Source organism: Caenorhabditis briggsae (assembly GCF_000004555.2).
Source record: "Caenorhabditis briggsae complete genome, chrII, whole genome shotgun sequence".
In the NCBI taxonomy this organism is placed as follows: Eukaryota; Metazoa; Nematoda; class Chromadorea; order Rhabditida; family Rhabditidae; genus Caenorhabditis; species Caenorhabditis briggsae.
The window spans coordinates 7670451-7693978 of NC_013486.2; the positions used below are offsets into that span (position 1 = coordinate 7670451).

The window sequence follows — 23528 nt, forward strand, 5'->3', positions numbered from 1 at the left end:
TGAAATTCTAACATTTCTAACATTTCAAAACTGCTCAATACTGTTTTGCTATGAAAAAAAAATTTTAATTAAAATATTGAATTTTCGTTTTTTAAAGAATCTATAACTACATCTGAATTCATAAGAATTCAATCCATAAAAAAACATAAACGATTCATGTATGATTTTTTTCTACCAATAAAAACAAAAATGAAGCTGCATCCATAACATCTACAGTATCCACCTTCTTTTATGATGTGAACACTTCCTATACACATTCGTTTTATTATCTATCTATTCCGACCTCAAATAGTCTAAAATATACCTCTCAAAATGGTTGACACTTACTCTGGTATCCCATTGATAGTAACTAGACATTCCAAGGTATTTTTCATAGAAGCCCTTTCCTTCTGTAAAGCCATCTTTCGAGCTTTCCCCCCATGCTCACCCCGATAATTAGCATAGTAAGAATAGTTAATGCCCTCAAACACGCGAGGTGTTAGAAGGCGATGACCGCAATTTCCGAATAGCAGTGACCATTTTTCAGAGAGCAAAACAGCTTAGAGTATTCATTGATTACTACTACAATTCCCTATTTCCTTGTTTCTGTTTCAGCGCGGCCCAGATGATTTGCAACTGTCACTGAGGAACGGTGGAGCAGCAGCAACGGCAGCGGTAACGAGTGCCGGTGCACCAGGAGCTGGATACTTTGCCAACGTCATGACTGCAGATTCGGAACCGAAGAAGGCCAAATTGGATCCATCGTTGTATTCGTCGCAGTTCTACACAACTCCACTCCATCATGGATTGGCGACGTCTGGTGCTCCGGTAGCAGTGGCTCCAGCAGCTACTACGGCTCAGCTTCTCACTGGAAACCCGATTACTCAGATTCAGGTGAGTTATGATTTTTCTTAATTTTGAAATTTCAAAATTGTTTCCAAAATTAGGCAAATTAATCAAAAACGATTCCTCGTAACTACAATTATCGAAAGCTTTTCCATTATAAAAGTTCTCTAGTCCCTATTTATTGGAAATTCCAATGTTTCGACCTAACAATATTGAACTTTGACTATTTTCAGCTTTTATGTACATGGTGGCGCGCAATTACCCTCACAAATTTTGAGTAAAACGTTGTACTGAGCTCAAATTTAGAGTGCGAAAATTGAAAAAGTTTATCAGTAAACTGACAAAGTTTCAAAACATTAGATCAACTTTGAGCTGATAGTAAGTTATCGCTTTTCAAAGCTGAAAAAAAACAACAGCACACAAGAAACATTACAGCGTACATCTTTGGACAATCATAACAATACCTAGACTTGAGGAATCGCTATGAAAATTTCTGTAGCTTTGAATCAAAATTATATTTCTACCGATTTTCTTGCTTCCAGAGTACTTATGTTTGAAGATATACCCATTTTTATCAGTACGGAGAATTCCTCTCTAATGCATTTTAAGACTTTATATCACATGTAATTTCCTGCCTTCCTAAAACTTAAATTCTAGCTTAGCAAATGATATGAGTCATGGAGAATTGTCGTGGCTTCTTTGGACATCGTCGTCCGAAAACAAACATTGACGATTTTAATTTGCAGGGAATCCAGCTCTCGACGCTGCCTCAATGCAACCAAACGTCTTCCGCCACCACAACTCCAGTGTCCAGGGTTAGCCAATTTCGGCTCTTCTGGAGAAAAAGTCCATCATCATCGAATTCTTCATTTCAGGTTGTCCACGTCCGCAACATTCCACCTGACCTAGTGGACGTAGAGCTCATGCAGTTGTGCATTCAATACGGGCCAGTTTCAAACTACATGATGCTAAAGGGGAAAAGCCAGGTGAGCCAGAAGAGGGAGTAGGAGGTGTCCGCATGTTTTATCAACTCGTTTCTCGCCGTTTTCTCTTCATCTTTTCTTCCTCTTGTCCCCGAAAATCTCTCGTTGTCATGCCATTTTATATCAAATCTTTGAAGGCGTTCGTGGAGTACGAGGAGGAGACAAGTGCCGCTGCATTTGTTACCGGAATGACTGCAGTTCCAATTCAGGTGAGTTCGGATATATTATTCTTTTTTGTCTCTAATACATTTTTGTTCTAAACTCATGTGAGTACATCTGAAAACTTTTCAATATATAGTAGTCGTTTAAAGCATCATTAATGCAAACTCATGGCTCAAAAATCAAATTCCGATCTCAAAATCTTGAGAAGCAGCCCTGTGATTCAAACCAATCTCTCAAAATGTGTTTTCTAATTCAGAAAGGATATTTTGAAGGTTTTTTGATTTGTATAAAAAATGAAATTTAACTTTATGTAGCTCGAAAAAAGTTCGAATACCGTAAACACTCTAATAGACCGCAATCCCTAATGTTCTAACTATGAGAAAATTTATCTCACTTCCTGTGAAAGATATCAATAAGTAATCAACTGTCAAAACATCGGATAAAAGTTTTGTCAGTTTACCAGCATATCTTTTGAAGGAAATATTGACTCAATGTAGATTGTTTGGGTGGCGTTCTATTAGTGAATTAACGGTAGATTAGGAATCGAAGTGGGCTTTAACATCACTACTTCTCAAAAAAAATCTATTAACTACATAAAGTACTAATTTGAAAATCGACATTTTCAGATTCGGGGTAGGACACTCTTTGCTCAGTACAGTACTCATCGGGAGCTCAAGTTTGACAAGAGTAACAAGGCCACCAGTGATACGGAGGTTAGTTTAGTAAAACTTTTTAAATGCATATTGTCCTTGGGAAAACTTCTCAAAAAATCCAAAATCTATGGGTCTTTTGATCTTTGAAACAAGGTCCATATTTTGTCATCTTCCCCCAAATCAATTGTAGTAGTTTAAAATATTTTTAACCAGAACAAGCGTCGAAAATCTCTTTAGGACTACAAATGTGGGAAAACGGAAATCCGAGAGGACTGAAACCCTAGTTGTCCACTTCATTCCTCCTTTCGTCCAGTTCTGAATTTTTTGACCTCTATCAATAATTCAGGTTTTATTTGTGTTCTCGAAATTCAGAATTCCCTTTCATTTCTGTGGGTTAGTACCCTGTTCGTTTCTTCTCAACGTGTCACATTCACTCGGCAATATTGCTCCAATTTATTTCAAAGAAGAGGAGGAGGAGAGCCACATCTGGTTATAATCATTTAAATGTTTCGCGCATCCTTCTCTCTTCGCTTTCCTCAGAATTCATCCCGTTTTCAGCCAGTCTCTTTTCTTTAATCCTCTTCACAAGGTCAATCTCTCATTCTCTCTCATTTCGTTCGCGCATTTTATAAAATTGCCTGCTCGATGCAAAACGATGGCGTGCGGAGACGAAGAGCGGGGAGAGTCCGTGAATTGAAATTAATTCCATTAGGGGCGAATTCGGACGAGTGCTCTAGAAGAAAAAGAGAAAAAATGAAATTGATGGATTGGAAAAACAACATAACATACTTCTAAATTATTGAAAATTAAATTCAGTATTTACCGGAATATCTGTGCAGCACTCAAAGAAAAGCTCCTGTCTTAAAACTCTAGTTTACCTGGGAAACTTTGGAAAGTACATTGGCTTTTTGAAATTCTTCGAATTCTTTGAATTTTTTTGAATTCTTTAAAGCTGGAAAACTCGAATTTTATAATTATTATTCTGAGCTGAAAATTTCGATTTTTAGGGATTTTTTCTAGCTGAAAATTTTTGTATTTTTAAATGATTTTTTAAAGCTGAAAACTCCAAATTTTTAGGAAGTAATAATTTCCTCTCATCGAATTTCCAAAAAATCGAAGTTTAACAAGATAAAAATTTAAAGATTTGAAGTTGAGGTTTATTCTAGGAAGCCATTCAACTTAATCTTCCGTTTGAAGAATTTCAGAATTTTTTCAAAAATTTTCACATTGCTGATTTCTTGTCTTTGCAGAGTTCTGAAGTGTTAACTTCAGAATTTCAGAAAATTTTGTCAAAATTTTTCAAAATGAAAAATTTGAGTTTGAATTGAACCGTAAACCTGTTATAGAAGAGCCCTGTCAAATTTGATCTCAATCATCTCAGCTTCTATAAGAGAAATTGAAATTGTGTCAACTGATAAAATGTTTGTGATATCATCAGTTGGCAACTTTCCAATATCTTTCACAGGAACCGATATAAATCGCCACAAAGAAAAATGTTAGGGCCCATTTTATTACAGGTTTTACGGTAACTTTATGTTTTCTCAAATCAATCTTTCTAAATTGAATAGATCAAAACATTTTTGAATGCACTTCCATGCAAATTCTCCCATGGAATTCTCGATCCTAGATTTTATGAATTCCTCTCCAGAAAAAAGAACTTCGATTCCCAATATTGTCCTCCATCAATTCGAGAGATGCAGCAGTTCAGTCGACCGAACCCATCGATAAAAAAGTTATGGTTCTTATTCTTCTCCTTCTTTTTCTTCCCCTCCTTCCATTTTCATTTCACTCAAATAAATGGAAGATGCAGCTGGTTTCGCTTTTCTCACTTCGTCATCTCTTCTTCTTCTTCTTCTTCTTGACCCGGGCGGTCCCATATTGAGACACCGCAAAACGAATCGAATGCTCAAGCTGAGCCCCCGTGCTGCTCCTCCTTCTATTTTCGATCCCATTCCTCTTCATGTTCTTAATTACAAATAGCTGCTCTTCTCTCATTGGATAGTAGTCCATCCTTTTCTCCTATTCCAAATATATCCTGTCTTCTGGCGCCCCCATTCCTAGTCAAGCCAATATGCTTCTTCTTCTTCTTTTGCCTTTTTTCTTTTTTACTTCTTCTTCTCCTCCCTTATTCCGTCACACATTAATTAAAGGATTTTTGAAATGCTGCTCACGAACCAAACCCGGCTATTTGTCGTTGCCGGTGGCCTCCGCTTTTTTAGGTTTTTAGTAAATGTACACAGAAAAAGTAACATAGAAAAAAAGAAGCTGAGAATCTGATTAGAGATATTGACGTATTTTCGGATTGACCTGGTTTGGGTCTGATAAGACTCTAAACTTCAAGCATAGTCTGATCAGTAAAATCTGATTAGGGATTAGCCTGGTTTGTGTCTTTTCAAGCCAGATTTAAACTGCAAGCATAGTCAAAAACTTTAAAGAAAGTATTGAAAAACTTTATGATGTCCAATGTCTAAAGTTGTTTAGATTGTTAATTTCAAAAGTCTTGGTAGGTCAGCTCTGAAACTGTTTTTAATTCTTGGAATAGTATTAGAGTTTAGATCAATAGAAAAGTTTATATTGGAAATAGATGGTTCGAATTCAATTTCTGTTTTGAAAACTGTCAATATTTTTATAAATAAATGTGCAATGAGTTCCCAGCTTATGAGATCCCAGCTCAAAAACTTGTACTCTCAGCTAGAAAATATTACCTAATGGAAGCCCAGCCTATATATAAATGTACTTTGACCTTGATTATCTCGGTTATTTTAAAAGATATTAAAAATAGGTCAACTGATAAAATGTTTATAATGCTATCACCAACATTTTATTAGCACATCAATTTTTGATATCTTTCAGAACAACCAAGATAATCGAGCTTAAAATGTACGTGTAGGGCGTCCTTTTATTAGAGTGTGTCACAAACTGGTATTTCAGCTGGAAAATATTACATTATTCAAACTTCAATGTTAAATTTTGGAGATAATATTCGAAATTTCCTAAAGAATCTAAGCCATTTTTAGCCTGTTTCAGGTTTCTGCCATCTTTTCTAGGACTGTATTTCGATTTACACTATCGTAATGCTTTGATTCGATTAGAGCCTCCCTGTGCAGTCAAAATCGAACTAATTCGTTGTTCAATTTCATTTCTAAATTTGTGTATATTTGGGTGCCACCACAGAATCTTCTTGATTATTTTTGTTATTTCATTCTCCGTTTTCTCCTCTTTTTATGCTCCCGTATTCATTGCTGTTCACGCCTGCATCTTCCTCCACACCCATATTTAAATTGTAATTTCTCTTATTTTTCTTTGCATTCTTCTTAATTATGACTCTAGGGGCGAAAGGGTCCATTATTATTATCTGGAGTCAACAATATTCATTTCTTCCCATTCGTTCGTCCCTCTTAAATGTATGGAGACCTCTCTGAAAATTGGGAAAAAGTCATGTCAGTCTCTTCGACTTCTATATCTCTCCCATTTCACAAATAAGCTTCGTCTGACTAGCTGAGAAACGAGAGCATCTCTCGCTTCGTTAATTATTCGCTTTCTTTTATATATATATATATATGTGCATGTACATATATGTTTATTAGAGAGAGAGAGAGAGAAAGATGAGTCCTTCTTACTTCATGACGGATTCTTTTCAATATGATTCTCTCCTTTGTGCACTTTCCATCAAACTTTTGAGAAATGTAGGCATCATGCAGAGACCATTTGTATTAATTAAGATGTTTCTTTGTATAATTCGAGTTCCCAGAATAAAGAAAACATATACAGTACCGGTATTTTTCAGTTGATTTTTGACCATTTTCAGAAGTCTGGAGCTCGGCTGTCAAATTTTCGATCACTTTGAAAATTTTGGAGGGCATAAAACAGACCTAGATTAAAAATTTTGAGTTCACAGAACTTTTTGAAAATTCCTAGTTTTTCAGCTATTTGCCAGCTTCTGAAACACACCTGTTGAGTTCCATTTCCCGTACAAAAACGGGCGCCCTTCAGAATTCGGCAAATAGCTGAAAAACTAGCAAATTTCAAAAAATTCTGCGAATGCAAAGTTTTTCATCTAGGTCTGTTTCACATCTTCAAAACTTTTCAAAATGTTCGGAAACTTAACTGCCGAGCTCCAGACTCCTGAAAATGATCAAAATTGCCCAAAATTAATTGAAAAACTCAACTGTATCTTATTGACCCTCACTGAATTTCCATCTTGTTCGTATGTAGACTCGTTGCTATAAATCTATGAATTCTTTGAATACAGTAGTCTGAATTGATCTATTCCGGCGAACCCTGGAAATTGATCTATATCAGGATTTCATTCTCAGAATCTACAAATTCCTGTGCGCTGGAGTTTCAACCTTGTCTGATAGACATAATCCGGTTAGACTGAGCCTTTCAATGATCTTTTAGCATTCCTCTCTCGGCTTCTAATTCAAATATCCCGAATTTCCGTTCTTATATTATTCCATGCTTAAATCAGTGCGGAAATCCGAAACATGAGGTCGTCATCATCTCCTGCATCGCTCTTCATCTCTCATTTCTTCTTCTCCATCAGCTTCTTCTTCTTCTTCATCGGCTTCTTTTGCCCTCAAATCGTCAATCCGTCGTGTCTTCCACTTCATTAGTCAGTTGAAAAAAAAAACTAAACTGGCTCATCTCGTCCCCCCCTATTCCAAAAACAAGCTTCTCTCTTGAAATTTGAATAAGTGCTCCTTCTCACTCTCTTCCTTTTTCTCGTAATTCTTGTCTACTCAATTTCTCTCCTCTTTTCTGGTTTCTTTATTTTTTGGTATGTGTCGCCGTGGGGTTCGAGCCACCACTCCTTTGCATTTCAATTCGACACCACATTTACAATTTTTATTCATCCCAATGTTCCTTCTTCTTATTCTGCTGCTACTGCTTTAGACCGTGACCCCTATTTGTGGAATTAAATTTATTGAATTGACTTGGGAGAAGGGCGGAGCTCCCTAGGAAGCTCTGGCCAGCCGAAAGAAGTTTTCAGCTGTCCCTGTTTTCAGGTGAAGATTTTAGAATTTAACGCCTCCATGTTTTACTGACAACGTCATCTTCTCCCGTCCAATTGTCTTCTCATTTCACGCTTTCGTGCACTTCAATCTGTGTGTCTCCAATTAGAATTATCTATTCGATTTTTGTGTCCTCAAAGGACAGTTACATTCTCTCATTCACAGTGATAATTTTCTGGGTCACCACGGGAGTTTTTTGTGGCGACTTTGAGGAGGTAGTAACCTATATCATTGAACGAAATTACAGTCTTCTGTACAACAAAAGACTCAAAAAGCGGTTGCGGAGAAGAGAGAGAGAGAGAGAGAGAGAGAGAGAGAGAGAGAGAGAGAGAGAGAGAGAGAGAGAGAGAGAGAGAGAGAGAGAGAGAGCAGGAGGAACACACGCAGATTAACGGGTTTCAAGGGAAACGAAACCAATGAATATCGTCCTAGTAAAAGTTTCATCCGCTTTCTTGACACGCATCCGTGCGTTTAATAATCATTCATGTAGTCCTTTTGTTTGGTTGGTTGTCACTGTTTCTAAAATTGTTGTTTCGCATTATCTGGAATTTTTGTCTGGGATTCAGATTCTTAGAACTACTATAGGAAGGTTTCTCATAAACTCAACCTTCCAATTTTTTCAATGACCACAGCCAAAAAAGTTCAACCAGACAGACATCCTGATCTATGAAAAGGTTATGTTCCTATTTTTTGATTTTAAAAATAACAGTTAGATGCTTTCGATGAAAATGTTCTAAAAAACTAAACGATTAGTTAAATTTTTTTTGAATATTTGACCAATAATAGTCTCTACGAGCCTTCTGATGGACGGATCCAAACTGGAATTTTCTGAATCTTCCGATCAAAATTCATTGTGATTTTCAAAACTTCAACCAATAGTCTTCTGATCCTTCTTTCCTCTTGAAAAAACTGAATCCCCAATCCTCAAATTCAAAAATAATAGTAGTATTTACCGTAGTCGGTTCTCACTTTTCTTCACATTCTCTACGCTGAATATCTTCTGCTTCTGAAGATATTTTGTCGCCCTTCTCGCTTCTTTTCTCCAATTGCTAATTAATATAAATTGAGCCCGGGGCACAGCTCGAGCTCCCCTATGCTATGAGCTTCTAGTACCCGCCTCTTCTTCGTACCCGGCTTCTTCTACTCATCCTATTTCTTCTTTTTTCTCATTTTGGATAAACGAATAAAAATAAAACCGAAATGTCAACACATGCACATACGGCTGAGAAACTCATTTCGTGCGGCTATAATTTCCGATTACACCTTTTCTTTCTTCATGTTTTCACCTGTTCCCATCCAATTCTCTGTTTACCAAGCCAAAGTTATCATTATCTTACTCTGCTGTTAATTTCATTCTACTATACGAATTGAGATAAAGAACTCCTTTGGGCCTTCTGTTTTCAGAATCTCTTTGTTTTGAATTTTAGGTAGACGAGATAGATGTAAATCTAACACTGAGCAGTGAAGTTTAGTTTTGTCAAAATGTGTCAAAAGCCGATTTTATACTCAATACAGGAAACAATGGAATTGCTATAAATGCTCTAAAAGAAGCCCAGCCTGTTTGTACGCTTTGAGCTTAATTATCTCTGTTGCCATGAGAGATATTAAAATTTGCTAAAATAATAAAATATTGGCGATAATAAGATGAACATTGTATTAGTTGACAACTTTTTGATTTTCTTTGAAGCAACCAAGATGATTAAGCTCAAAGTGTGCGTATAAGTTGGGCTACTATTAGCGCATTCATGGTTGGTTCGTTTTTGATGTTTCGTCTATACCAGTCGCTGTTCTACCAACTTGTTTGTTGAGTTTTTGACTATAGAATCTTTAATGATTTTCCAAAAAAAAGGAACAATTTCACAGTATCCCTCCCTATCGTACCAGACGAGCCACCAGATGGCTGACCTTTTTACAATTTTTTTTGTCCATTTTCGTTGGCACTTTTTTTCCTCTGTGATGCAGCTGGCAATGGTACTGGTCTCCCGAACATCTGTCAATCTTCCCAAATTCTCTGTTTTACAAAGTATCGAATGTTCCTCTCGGTTTTGTGTTAAACTGGATGAATCATGGGCGGTATTGGAAGAAAGAAAATATAGTTGTGAGCCAAAGTGTTTTCAATCGTGAGATCCTGAACATTTTCTCAATGAACTTTCTTCAATTTCACTTCACCTCCCTCTCCTTTCCATCAGTCCATTCCATTTGATAATCTAATCCAATTAGTGTAGTTTTTCAAAACTCAACGCCACCTTCCCAACCACAAGACCGCCAGAATACACTCATTCTCTTCATTTTTGACATATTCTGCCCTGGTAATCCTTCTGTTTTCTGTAAACCATCAACATCGTCTACTATCTATCCTCTAGTTGTGTACAGTGCAAACACGCAACACATATTCCCTTAGCTTTCGAGCCTTCCAGTCTATCAGCGCGAGGGGTGAGAGAGAAAAAAGGGAGGAAAAAATAATAAAAAAGAATTTATTGTATTTTATCATCATCCTCCCCCTTCTCTCCCTCCACTTTGCCTTCCCCTTCTTCCCATTCTGCTCCCATTTCCCTTCGATTCGTTCCCATTCACATAATCGATTTGACTGAAACAAACACAATCAAATGCCCACTTCTTCTTCTAAACCGTCTATTATTCCTAATCCGTTATCCCGTAAACGTCGTGATGATGATGTTGATGTGAATTCAAAATACAGTACGACGAAGCGACTGGCGTTTTGCGAGCCACAGTTGGCTACGGGTGCGTCGTCTCATCACGTGCTTCTAGCCACGACGACGCCTCTGCCTGCAGCCACTGCCACGTCATCACTTCAACCACCGATCAAGCAACGAAGAATGGCAGCATCACAAGTACTTACCTCCGATCATCCGTATCATAAACACGATGCTGTGTTCCGTGCTCCAGTCAATAATGACGCCAATAGAGCAGCTGTTAAAGCGAGTATTCTGATTTAGACATTGGGGGATCATAGGGCGGGGGTCAAATATCATAAGGACATTTGTGTTTTTGAATTAGGAATCAGTAATCCATTGTTCTTTAAAACCCGAAAACCCTGGGGACAATAGGAATAACCAAAAAATAATTTTTATTGAATCCACTGATTTTCAGAGTGTTGCCAATGGATCTGTTTCGAACTTCGAGGTCGGCACTCAACAACAACCAAACAGTGTCCTTCGAACCATCATCGAAAACATGATGTTTCCAGTGAGCCTTGAAGTGCTTCACCAGCTCTTCGCTCGTTACGGAAAGGTGCTCCGAATTATCACTTTCAACAAAAATAGTGAGTTTTCCGACTTCTAAAATTTTCAAAATTCAAGATTTTCAGACACTTTTCAAGCACTGATCCAGATGAGTGAGGCGAACTCGGCACAGCTGGCCAAACAGGGCCTCGAGAACCAAAACGTCTACAACGGATGCTGCACTTTGCGCATTGACTACAGTAAGCTGAGCACTCTGAATGTCAAGTACAACAACGATAAGTCTCGTGACTACACAAATCCAAACTTGCCACCAGGAGAGATGACTCTGGAACAACAAATCGCAATCAGTAGTTAGATTTGATACGTGGATTGAAACTAATTTACGGTAATTCCAGCTATCCCAGGACTTCAGAATCTGATTCCAACCAATCCGTACAACTTCGCATTCGGTGCCAATCCAGCTACAACGTTCCTGACAAATCAGCTTGCTACTGCAACAGCTGCAGCATCTGGTATGATCTTTTTCATATTATTCAGAAGATAAACTTTTTTTCAGATTCTGCAAATGCTGCTGCATTGGCTCCATACTTGAATCCTTTAGGATTGGGATCTGCCAACTTGGCAACTTCAATTCCAGCTATGCGATTCCCAATGCTCAATCTGACTCCGGTCATTCTGGTTTCCAATCTTCACGAAATGGTACGCCCTTTTTTTATGAATTTATTAGGAGTCCTATTGTTACATTTTGTTAGGTTAAGGGTCAAATACAGTACTCCTTCGCATCCCCCCTTTTGGCATGACTTGATTTCTAGCCATCAGCTACTACTACTACTAAACCAAAAAAACCAAAAAATGAAAAGTTTGCTCTCTATCTATTTTTACGTTTCGAAGGCACAAGCACTCTCTCTCTCTTCTTTTTATGGCTATCTCCATTTTAACCAGTTCGTTTTTATTAATATTTTTTATCGCCTAATCACCTAGATATACAAGCCAGCCAACTGTTAACCACTACTATACCATCTTCCTTCCTCTCTCTCTCTCTCTTTTCTAATCTATCCTGTTTTATTTTCAGAAAGTCACCACGGATGCCCTCTTCACCCTTTTTGGTATGTTTCCTTTTCTTTTCTCTACCCTCACCTGTCCCAATGGTATCGCTCTCTTATTTTCTCTCTTTTATTTTCAAACCTATCAATTATTTTATCATTTTCGTTTCGTTCTTCTTTCCGTGTATACTGCTCGAGAGTATATGATTTTTGGTTGCCTAAACACGCTATTGTGAAAAACAGAGAAAATTTATTCAAAAAATTAGGATGATCCAATTCTAAGATCCGAGAATGAGTTGAAGACAAGTCAATCGATTTCAGGGGTCTACGGAGATGTGATGAGAGTCAAAATTCTCTATAACAAGAAGGACAATGCGTTGATTCAGTATTCGGAACCGCAACAAGCACAGCTAGGTGAGCAAATTTAGCCAAATCGGTTTTTCAAGTAATTTTTATATTTCCAGCTTTGACACACCTGGATAAGGTGAAGTGGCATGATCGTCTGATCCGTGTGGCTCCATCGAAGCACACAAATGTTCAAATGCCAAAAGAAGGACAGCCGGATGCAGGTCTCACCCGTGACTACGCCCACTCGACACTTCATCGTTTCAAGAAGCCAGGATCCAAAAACTATCTGAACATCTATCCACCATGTGCCACTCTTCATCTCTCCAACATTCCAGCTACAGTAAGCGAAGATAAGCTGAAAGAAATGTTCTTGGAGGCTGGGTATGCTGTCAAGGCTTTCAAATTCTTCCCGTGAGTGATAACAAAAGAATGTCAGGAATAAACTTTATGTTTCAGAAAAGATCATAAAATGGCTTTGTGCCAATTGGAAGACATCGAGACAGCCATCGATGCACTCATCAAAATGCACAATCATAAGCTAGCTGAAAATGCTCATCTGCGTGTTTCCTTCTCCAAATCCGGCATCTAGTCATCGTTCCCCATTTTCCTCTAAAATTCCGGTTTTTAATGTTCCATTCCCCCCTTTATCAAAGTTCTTCCTTCTCATCCAGTGTATCCCAAATGCAACATCTTTTTCATGATTTTTTCAAAAAATTATGTTCTTTTTCCCATCCATCTTTTTTTTCCAAGAAGATACATATCTCCGGATGTATAGAACCTTTCTCCCACCCCACACCATTTTTTTCGTTCAAATTGACCCATCACCCACCAAATCGCTTTAAACTCCCTGTCTCTTAAAACTTTTTCCCCATTTTCAGATACCAAAAACGCTTTTGTTTTCTCATAATTGTAATGATTGTCTGTGATATCTGAAGAAGAGTCTATGGCATTAATTATAGACTATTTTATTAAACTATTCATCCCGTTTTTCATCGATTGTAGTCACATTCATTTTCTCTCCCGATTTCTATGACACCAAATACGACACTTTTTTAAAACTGAAAATTTCCACAATTTTCTCTTGTAACGGTCTGCATTTTTTGAGTAGTTAATTGATTAATAAAACCTGGAAAAGTATAAAACTTGAGGATAAAAATGGAAGAATTTTGAAGAATATTTTTTTTATTCCATAAACAAGATAATTGATAAATTTATTCACATTTGCCCTATGACATAGTACAAAAATACAAAAAATCTAGACCCAAAAAAAACCAAAACTTTTCATCAAATCTAAGCAGAGGGTTGGTTCTGCTCAAGCTCCAATTTATCCCGCAAATGGCGAACCCGTGACTTGACAATATCCCAATCGAAGTAGCATCCAGTCAGGGTTCTCGATTTTCCTGGAGCATTCTTGAATCCATCTCTTGTATGTAGAAGACGTTGGTTTGCCCACAATACGGTATCTCCGTCTTCCAATCGGAATTTCAGAACGTTTCTGGGTTGATAGCAATGATCGGTGAAAGTTTTCATGGCTCTAAAAATAACTGGTCCAGATAAATCATTTCGTTTGTACTCACCTATAAACATTCTGAACTTGGTTTGGTTCACAATCATAGAACCAACTTCGCATTGCATTTCCAAATTGAATCTTATTAACCTTTCCCTCGTCATTCAACCGGATAACCTTGTGTCTCGCACACATATCATAGTCAAATCTGAACTCCTTTCCATTAATTTCATGAATGTCGTATCCCTCCTCAATGTATTCCATCGAATGAGTTGTCAGAATACGGAAGACTTCTGGGTTCTCCACTCTCAACTGAAAGAAAAGTATTATTTGTGACTCGTGAGTCAGGATACGATTTACCTGTTCAGCCACATGGAATCCATCCACAAACAAACTGTTCCCGCCCTCTTCCGCACTTTGTAGCATATGAAGCATTTGGAGCTGAATAACAAAAATGTTATGATTCTGGATAGATTAGTCAAACCTGTGGTGGATGAGACAACGATGGAAAATCTGTGTGGAATGGAAGTCCTCCGTTTGAAGCGTAAGCCATATTTGAAGCATCAGCTTTCGTGCTCACTTCGAATACGATTCTGAGACAAAGTGTTTTTTTTTATTTTAGAAAACAGTAGGCTGGTGCGCCTTCGGCGCGATTTAACCTGTTTATTTGAAAAACTAGATCGAGAGGTTTCCTCAACAAAAGATTAAAATTATTTTAGATGACATTTTAGTCTTTGAAAACAGACTAAAATGCCTAAAAATTTATTCTAGATAAGCCTATTTGTGTGTTTTGGCTTGTCGAAGGTCCGGAATTAATTTATTGCTTTTCCAAATTCCATCTGATAGTGATGCAGAGAGAAATCTCAGATTTTCTGCATTTTTGACTATTTGTGTAAATTAGGATGACTTGTTCGGGATTATCGTATTTTCTCTAATGTAAAAGCCTACTGAAACCGTCGACTTTGGGTTCAATCATCTCGACTTCAGTTAAAGACTTTTTAAAAAATTATCAGCTGATAAACAATTGGTGACATTATGATAAATAGTTAATCAGTTGAAAAAAATTTGATATCTTTTACAGAAATCAAGATAATTGAGCTCAGTTGATGGATTGGATGCGCTTCTATTGAAGGAAATACGATAATAAAACCCATCTCACAATCGAAAGTTTTTTTTTCGCAATTCCCTTCTATAATTTTCCTATCCTCTGAATCCAACTTCTGATCTTCCGGTCAAAGTTTGTCAATTTATTTCATAGATGAACTCGAAAATAACAACATTTCACACCCTCAGGCATTTCGACTTATTGTCAGCCACCATCAAGAATAACATCTAAACATGTGCACAAACAAATTGTATTGCACATGTTTCATTTTATGGGTGTAGTACTCGTTCTAGTGAATGTATTCCAAAAATGTTTTTGCAACATTAAATCGAATTTTGTAGTGAAAAAAGAGCGAATATTTACATAGAAACTTCCGTTTTCCCAGCGGGTAACATATTCAAAAGATCAGATTTGCGATGAAGTCCTGAATTTTTCCTTGAATCGAGTAAACCTACCCGAAATGTGTTCTTTTGATCATTCCAATACGGTCTCCAATCGCTTCAATTGCTCCTCGAGCGCCCTGTGGAGCTCCTTTGAGCACAGCAATTCCATCAATACAAACAGCTTCAAGGAAGTCATGAACAACTCGGTCATTCTTCATAAACTCTTCATGGCTGAACCTTTTCAGCTTCTTCTCAATTTCCTCTTTTCCCCAAGTCTCTTCCGGAAACAAATACACCTTCCTTCTTCGTTTTCTTGCTTCTTGATCTGATGGGTTCCGCATCTGGAGCCATTCTGATGGGAATGTACTCAAAACTCCCGAATCCCACTCAATTTTCAGAGAATCTCCATCTCCGTCGATCCACAATTTCCTCGCCTTCTGCTCTACATCAAACTCCAACATTGTCAAATTACGGGCGGTCATTGCCGGAGAAATTGTGTATGTTGCTGCATCTGGAGAAGTATCACGCAGCCATATGAGTGGGAATTCTCCGGTTTTGCCTGTAAACATTCATTGAAAAATATTTATAGGGATGAAAGGGGAGGAAAGTGAGATCTGCTCTTCAAAAAATGATGAATAAATCAAGAAATTCATGTGAAAAATGAACACCGACACAAACGAAATACTATTCGTTTTTTCCTGAATTTTTACAGATGTTTTTCGTTTTTTATTCGAAAATGCAGGAGTGCTTCAAGAGAAAAGTTCAAAAAGTGCCTCCAGATTGGGAAAAGAGGAAATTCGTAAAAATTAGGACCAGAATTTCAGGCAATCCCCTGGAAATTAAATGCCTGATATCCAGCATGCAAGTCAAAAACTTGAATTTCATAAATAATTTCACCTGTGTAGCTACCGTAAACACTATAATAGAATGCCACCCAAACCATCAACTTTGAGGCTATTCACCTCATTTCCTGTGAATGATATCAAAAATTAGTTAACTGATAAAGTGTTGCTGATATTATAGTAAAAATTTTGTCAGTTAACCACTATCAGATATTTTTGTAGAAAATGAGATAACCTGTATTAGAAGGACTATTGTTCCAAGGATACATCCGGAGGGCCATTCTGCTATTCCAGCCGTTTTTTCAAAAAAAAATCATCAAAAAATTCGGTGAATTCTCGTTCAAAATTCATGACAATCCCCCAACGTCACCAAAAACAGACCAAGTTTTTGAGAAAAAAAAAAAGTAATTCAACATATTTCTGTGAAATTGTGGAACTTCCATAATAATTTTCAATGAAAACGTAAGGAAATTTTCGATTTAAAATGCAAATTTGAGGGGGCACCACTATTACAGGGCCCTTCTATTTTTCCAAGTCTCTCGCGGAGGGCCCTTCTATTAGAGGGACGCTTCTTATACAAGTTTTACGGTATTTCGGCTCAAAGATTACGTTTGGTTGCGGCCTATTAGAGTGTTAAGACATTCGAATTTCTAAAACTTCTTTCAGGTGACAGGTTCTATAACTTCCAGTTTCCCTTATCATTTTGAACTTGAGACCCTTTTCTATACTACAGATAAGAAACGTATCCACAGTTGTAGTGGTTATTTTCCCATTTGATCTCCTGGGAAGAACAGTCCCGGATCAATAAAATATTCGAAAGAGCTCAAAAACTATTTTTACGGTACAAAAAACCACAAATCGATTCAAGAACAGAATCTGTAATAAAAATAGAATTTACTCACCATCACTCCATTTTACATTTACAATCCGGTCAGCATTTGGACCAGCTACAGATGCGAGTTTACTAGCATTCCGGAGATTTCTGGAAAATCGAAAATTTAGAAAGAAATCCTCAAACAGTTCAACTTACCGGATTAAATGGGCAGATAACATGACAAGACAGCAAGAACAACAGAATACGAAAAAACTGAAACGAAAGTGAACGTGCAAAAAGACACAGACACACTACACCTTTGCATCCAATGGTTTTTCTTATCGGAGAAATATGGAGAGACGCAGAGAAAAGGCAGCAATAAACTTTGATCCCCCCCCCCCCTCTCTACCCAATGGTACTTTGCCCTTTGGGATTACTGTATGGATTACTGTAGATTCTCACAGTAAAATATCTCGTTTTCCATTCACTTCATCACCTTCTCATTTTTTTTCCTTCTGTCGCTCCTTCCAGCCCCGCCCACTTTGTGCCCTCCCTCTTGCTCCTTTTTCGCTTTCTTCTTCGTCGTCTTTATATTCTTTCTCATTCTACTACTAGGCATTCTGGCTTCAAAAAAGAAGAGGAAGGATGCCATCGTTATTTCTCAAAATTCTAATATACAGTTTGATTCAAAGTGCACTCGGACAGGCCAACTTTTGGGATTACGATGAGAATGTGACACAAATCGAAGAGGATTTTAGGATTGACGATGTGACAAAGATTCTGAAGAGACTTGGAAATTACAATAGGAATGCATATCCATTATTGAACCAAGGTGAGATATTTTCTTAGCTTGCATAGTTGCAATTTGCAATTTATAGAATAGACCATTGCAAGAAAATTCTGACAGAATTTAAATCAATTCTGAGTTTAGCTCACATTTATTGGAATGAATGTTATTTCTCTGAATTAAAGAAATCTGCCGATTCTGGACTCTTTTTTTTCGCTATCAAGTCCCATAAATCAATCTTCAGTGCCTTTTTCGGTTTTTTGAGTGTCCAGTTTTACAGAAATCCCATAACTGATCCCACTCTCCTTCTCTATATAATCTTCTTCTAAGATCCATTTCTCTCCCTCCGAAACCTTTTGAGCAGAATGAACCAGCCTTCATCCTAACATCTTCATATGATCCGTCAGAAATATTTCTTTTTTTTTTCGTTCAGTCTTCTCATTTAATTGAAGAAGTCTTCTTCTTCTTCTTCTTCTGCCTCCAATGCCTTTTTCATATACTTCTTCATAACCGAATTTTATTGTTTCTCGTAAAAAAAGTATTTCCCTTCTCCCTATATATTCAAGGGACGTCTTGTTGTTCTAGAACAATATTTGCTGAAAATGGCAAAAGTACATGTATGGCTCTCTGTCTCTCTTCATAAACTTCTGAATTCTCGGAATTCCCAAGTCCCATCACTCAGAGTCCGGCATATCCATCATTTGAGAGTGTGTGCACTCCCCTCGTCGTTTTTTTGTCGAATTGAAACTGTCTTGGAGAAGTGAGAAAAGCAAGAGAATGGGTCCTTTCTGTTTTTGAAAAAAAAACACATAACAAAAAATTCCGGAGTTTTTGTTCACTCAATGTTGCTCTCTCGGATGAGTTCTTTCTCTCTCGTCACTGTTAGAGAGAGCTCTGAAGCTCTGTGGGGGAGGACGAGAACAAAAAGAACATAACACGAATGGAATGGGTTAAGGTCTACCGGGCATATTTCAGACAAATGTGTGACTGGTTTCGAGAAGAAAAACATTCTGGAAAAAGGTCTCGAACTCTCACAAGAAGATTGGGGTTCAGGGGGCTTGAGATTTCAGTATTGAATTTTTTATGTTCTGGTTACGGTAAAGTTACCTTATTATTGTTAAACAGTCCAAAAATCATAAATGAGGTTTTTCGAAAGTTTTTTATGGTTGTTAGGGTCTGCATTCCGACGTAACGGTGTACAATGCTGAGTGTTCATTCTGCTCTAGCTTCGCCCACGTGGCTCAGTCGGTAGCGGCGCCGCACCTTCAATATTCGTCCTTGTTAGGTAATAGTCGAAAGTTGGTCCATTCCTTCTCCTACCTGAAAATCTCAATTGACTAAAAAAACATCTGAAGGATTAACCTGGTCGATTCAACTTCAAGAAGGTTCTTGTGCCCTTTTGGACAACAAACTCAATTTTCCAAATCAAAGGAAACTTTTTCCAATAACGGTGTTCCTTTAGTTCTTTTTAGTCATTGTATTTTATAATTAGAATTCATAAACCCTATGATCGTTTCAAATCCTATCCATTTGAAAAATGGGACGACTGAAAATCCATCTTCAGAATATGCAATTTCTTCATATTTCCAGATCTACCAACCCACGTGGACATTCAGATGTACATTGAGGGAATGTCATCATTTCATGCTCAGTCAATGGTGAGTAGTTGAATGTGTGTCAAATGTTGCTCTTTCTCCTCGCTTAGAAAAGCTTAGAAAGCACGAGCCGCGCCTTGCGGTCAAACCTGATTGAAAAATGGCAGAAAATTGGGCAGAGACGACAATTAGACATTTGGTTTTCTTTTTCCGACTAGTAGAAAAAAGGAGAGGAGACTCGTGCTTTGAATTCAGAAGACGTTACTATTTGGATTCGATTGGGTGGTCTCCTTCTTATTTTCAGACTTATCGTGTTATGAGAAAGTGGTCCAACGGGGGGACATTTCCTGGGTCGCCTTCTTGTGACTTTGTATTTTTTTTTTATTCCCCAAAGATTTTGAACAATGTCTTTTCAGAAAGAAAGAAACCGGCGGAGAGAAACGAGAGTCTTTCAAATATGAGTCGAAGAGTTATTTCGAGAGGAGACCAACTTTTTTTTTGCTTGAGAACAAGAGAACAAGAAAACCACAATTTGACACTTTTTTTTTGAAATCTCTCTCTTCCTCAAAAATTTATTCAACGGATTCGCCAATCAGAAAAAAGGGAGAAGGAAGCTCTACAACAATAGCTTATCCTCCATTTTTTGATAGACATCTCTTTCTCTTTTTTTTGCTGAATTCTAAATTCAAAAGACAACAGCTTTGCGCTCCACTTATTTGAGGTTGTTTTCAAAAGAAAAAGAAAAGGACAGAAGAGAGTACAAATACAAAAATTTGGATCCGTCGAATTAGAAGCACAAATTTTTGGGATGTCTTCTGTTTTGTTCATATTCATCCGATCTTTATTATTCCAATGGAAAAACACTGGAAACAATAATAAAAACAAGTCTCGAAATGTGTGTGACGGAGTATGGAGAAGACCGCCTTAGGGGGTTTTTTTGGAAGAAGAAATGAGCTAATTAATTTTCGGCCTGGATACGAAACTTGAAACAAGGAAGGTTGGGAAACGGAACGGCTCTGGGAATAAATATTTGAGAAATTCCAATTCCAGTAAAGATAAGGGATCTGGTCTTGTTAGTATCTCTGATGAGCTGCTCATGGGTCGAACTTACAGTACCACATGGCAGGGATGTTTTTTAAAAAATAATGGGCATTCAATCTATGTTATAGACGCGAATACCGTTTTTTCTCTAATAGAAGCCCACACAATATGTTCACCATGGATGTTCGGAACCGAATTTTGAATTCCGAAAATTTCGAAGCTTTTTTTGGAATCAAATTTCGATCGGAATTTTCCGGACGTTTTTTATTCGGAATTAGGGATTTTTGGACTGCGGTATGTTGCGAAAAAATTGCTTGCGGGCAGAACTACTTCCAATTTTTTGTTTTTTCAAATAAAAAATTCCGAAAATCCAAAAATCCGAAAAGGTCATTCCGAAGATTCCATATGTGCACTTCGAGCTTAATTATTTTGGTTCCTCCATTAGATATCAAGAATTTGTCAACTGATAAAATGTCACTGATATCATGGAAAACATTTTATCAGTTGACAAATCCTTGATATCTTTTGAAGGAACCGAGATAATTGAGCTCGAAGTGCCCGTAGTGGGTAGGCTTCTATTAGAGGAAGTACCGTAGTCTCTCGCCTCGCCAAATCGTCTTGTTATGAGCAATTTGTGCAAGACTTGAACCAAAAACTTTCTAAATAGATAATGTATTATCTACTTCATCAAACCAATTGTTGGAAGAAGTCTATTCACTCCTCAGAATAATCATAAAACCTGAAAAATCCGTGAATTCAACTCCACATCCTTTCAAGCTCTTGGAATTTTGAAACCCAAACCTCTTGGAACCTTTTAGAATTTCAAATTTCTGAGTCCCATCAACCTCTGAGTGATCCCCCCTGAGCTCCCACATGATCCCCCTGAGCTCCCACAAAGCTCTAAATTCCAGACACCTCAAAGGTGAATAGTCAAAAAACTTTTCTCTTTTCTTGAGAGATTAGGGTTTTCGGGTAGAAGTTGGTACAAGAGCTCTCTCTTTCAAATGACTTATTCATAATTTTTTCTCTCTTGTCTTATGACACATAACCCTTGGGGGCAACCAAACAATTACTATTTTTTCTAGCGAGAGCAACAAGGGGGAATTCATTTTAACACACGCAATGATGATGGATTGCTTTCTTTGAATACCTAAATGAATACCTAAATAGAGCAGAAAAATGGGGCATAAGTTGACAATAGAGAGACAGGTCAAAAATTGAAAAAAGAGGGAGACTTCCGACACATTTCCGTTTGTTCGAATGAGTTATTTCGTGACGGAAATGTATGGAAATCCGATTCCTATTCTCATAGGAAAACACAGTAATCTTCAGTCGTTTTTTGATTTTCAGGATTTCCAAGTGGACATTTATTTCCAAGAGAAATGGATCGACCATCGACTGGAGCACAATAATACGAAAAGGATTCTGGTGAAGGATCCGAAACTATTCGGTCTTCTTTGGCATCCGGATCTGTATTTTGCAAATGCCAGAACTGCCAGTTTTCATGATGTGACACAACCAAACTTCCTAGTTTGGATATATCCAAATGGAACTGTTTGGTACGATTGCAGGTGAAAAACTTGATTGAGATGGTTTTTTGGAAGTTAGAAGTTTTCAGAATATCTCTGACCGTGTTGTGTATGCAAGATCTTGCCAGATACCCCTTGGATTCTCAGAATTGTGGACTGCGGATATTAAGCTGTGAGTTTTTTTTTTAATTACAGTACTTTCATTCAGATGGAACATTTTCAGATGCTTACGACGAAGAGCAGCTAATCATCCGCTGGAACGGTGCGAATCCTGTAGAAGTGAATCGTAGAATTCGAATGCCAGATATGCATCTGAAACACATCAAACACTATACAAAACGAGATAAATATGCCACTGGAATCTGGTCTTCGGCAGTTGCAGAATTCCATGTGGATCGAGAAATCACCCATCACATCATTCAATCTTATATTCCAACGTCTCTAATTGTTATTATCAGTTGGTTCAGTTTTTGGTTAGACGTTGAAGCAGTTCCTGGAAGAGTTTCTCTCTCGATAACAACCCTTCTAACTCTGGCAACTCAATCGAGTGCAGCTAGAATGGCTCTTCCCCAGGTGACTTGCTTCCAGAAAAGAGCTCAAAAACTCATAAAATTCTTTGCAGGCATCTGATGTGAAGGCGATTGACGTTTGGATGGGTACTTGCATGGCATTCGTTTTCTCTGCGATGATCGAATTCACCGTCGTCAATTATTGCATCCGGCGGAAGGTTCGAACGAAGCCGAAGCCACGTGGACTTTCAGAACAAGTTCATGACCTGGTTGCTCAATATAAAGAAAAGAAAGACAAGGTGAGTGCCGAGGGAACTTTTTGAATAGGGGTTCTGACTTGTCTGAAAAGGGAGACTTAAAAGTATTCGAGTCTCCGAAGTCTAGACGGAACACAGGGTTCGAACTGCTGTTGTATGCTGTTGAGCTTTCATAAGAAGGCGACGTGGCGGAGTTTTAGCACGGATGTTCGGAATGGCCTTTTCGGAATTTTTAGAAATGTAGAAAATTCTGATTTTCCAAATTTAGGAATTTCGGAATATTCCGATTTTGAAAAATTGGAAATAAGCGCAACAGCATACCACAGCATGTCGATCCCTGGGGCGGGATGAATTATTAAAGTTTCTGTAGAATGACTAAAAATAAAACAAGACAAATTCTCTGATTCTTCTCATTTTCAGTATTCGAACGGAAACTGCGAAATCAGTTACGAACTGTCTCTTCAACCATCTGAAGACAATCCAACACTTCAACGAAACTTCGAGAAGAAAGAAGTTCGCGAAATGAATCAAGCGCCACTCTTCGTTCGCCGCTCTTTGCTCCCTACTTCGAAACGGAAGACGATTGAAGAGAGGTTTGTTTGATTCCCTCGGGAGACACAATAACCTCAATATTTATTCTTCTTTTTCAGAATAAATCGAGTTGAAGAGAACCGGAAATACGCACAGGGAATCGATCGGTATAGTCGTGCATTGTTCCCATTGGCATTCATCATTTTTAATATTTTTTATTGGCTCTATTATCTTAAATACGCTGTGAGCAATTCCCCTGAACTATTGCTTTGAAAGCTTCTGAATCTTTGTTGTCAATATTGCCTTAATCGCTTTGTACACTTTGTTTTTTTGTTGAACCCTATAAGGTGATTATTTCTGGTTACCCGAACATATTAATTTCTGTTTTTTTTTATC

At 37.7% G+C, this 23528-nt stretch overlaps 3 protein-coding genes across 3 annotated transcripts; 2 read left to right on the forward strand and 1 right to left on the reverse strand.

Annotated features, from left to right (window-relative positions):
- Positions 1 to 591: 591 nt before the first annotated feature.
- Cbr-ptb-1 lies at positions 592 to 12821 on the forward strand (the record flags this gene model as incomplete). The annotated part of the gene is made up of 13 exons (XM_002631189.1): positions 592 to 873; positions 1572 to 1640; positions 1701 to 1811; positions 1946 to 2017; positions 2597 to 2683; positions 10750 to 10921; positions 10967 to 11191; positions 11237 to 11353; positions 11398 to 11540; positions 11914 to 11947; positions 12206 to 12298; positions 12349 to 12643; positions 12689 to 12821. Coding segments are annotated over 13 exons (1833 nt in total), but the record flags the coding sequence as incomplete, so codon positions are not given.
- Positions 12822 to 13522: 701 nt separating this feature from the next.
- On the reverse strand, positions 13523 to 17122 carry Cbr-gbh-1 (the record flags this gene model as incomplete). The annotated part of the gene is made up of 7 exons (XM_045242312.1): positions 13523 to 13766; positions 13810 to 14051; positions 14100 to 14180; positions 14224 to 14332; positions 15300 to 15786; positions 16972 to 17051; positions 17100 to 17122. The coding sequence occupies 7 exons, from the start codon at positions 17120 to 17122 to the stop codon at positions 13523 to 13525; spliced, it is 1266 nt and encodes a 421-aa protein (XP_045092144.1).
- Positions 17123 to 17528: 406 nt separating this feature from the next.
- Cbr-ggr-1 lies at positions 17529 to 23405 on the forward strand (the record flags this gene model as incomplete). The annotated part of the gene is made up of 8 exons (XM_002631186.2): positions 17529 to 17715; positions 19261 to 19328; positions 21639 to 21877; positions 21925 to 22007; positions 22059 to 22408; positions 22458 to 22643; positions 23022 to 23194; positions 23252 to 23405. The coding sequence occupies 8 exons, from the start codon at positions 17529 to 17531 to the stop codon at positions 23403 to 23405; spliced, it is 1440 nt and encodes a 479-aa protein (XP_002631232.2).
- Positions 23406 to 23528: the final 123 nt, after the last annotated feature.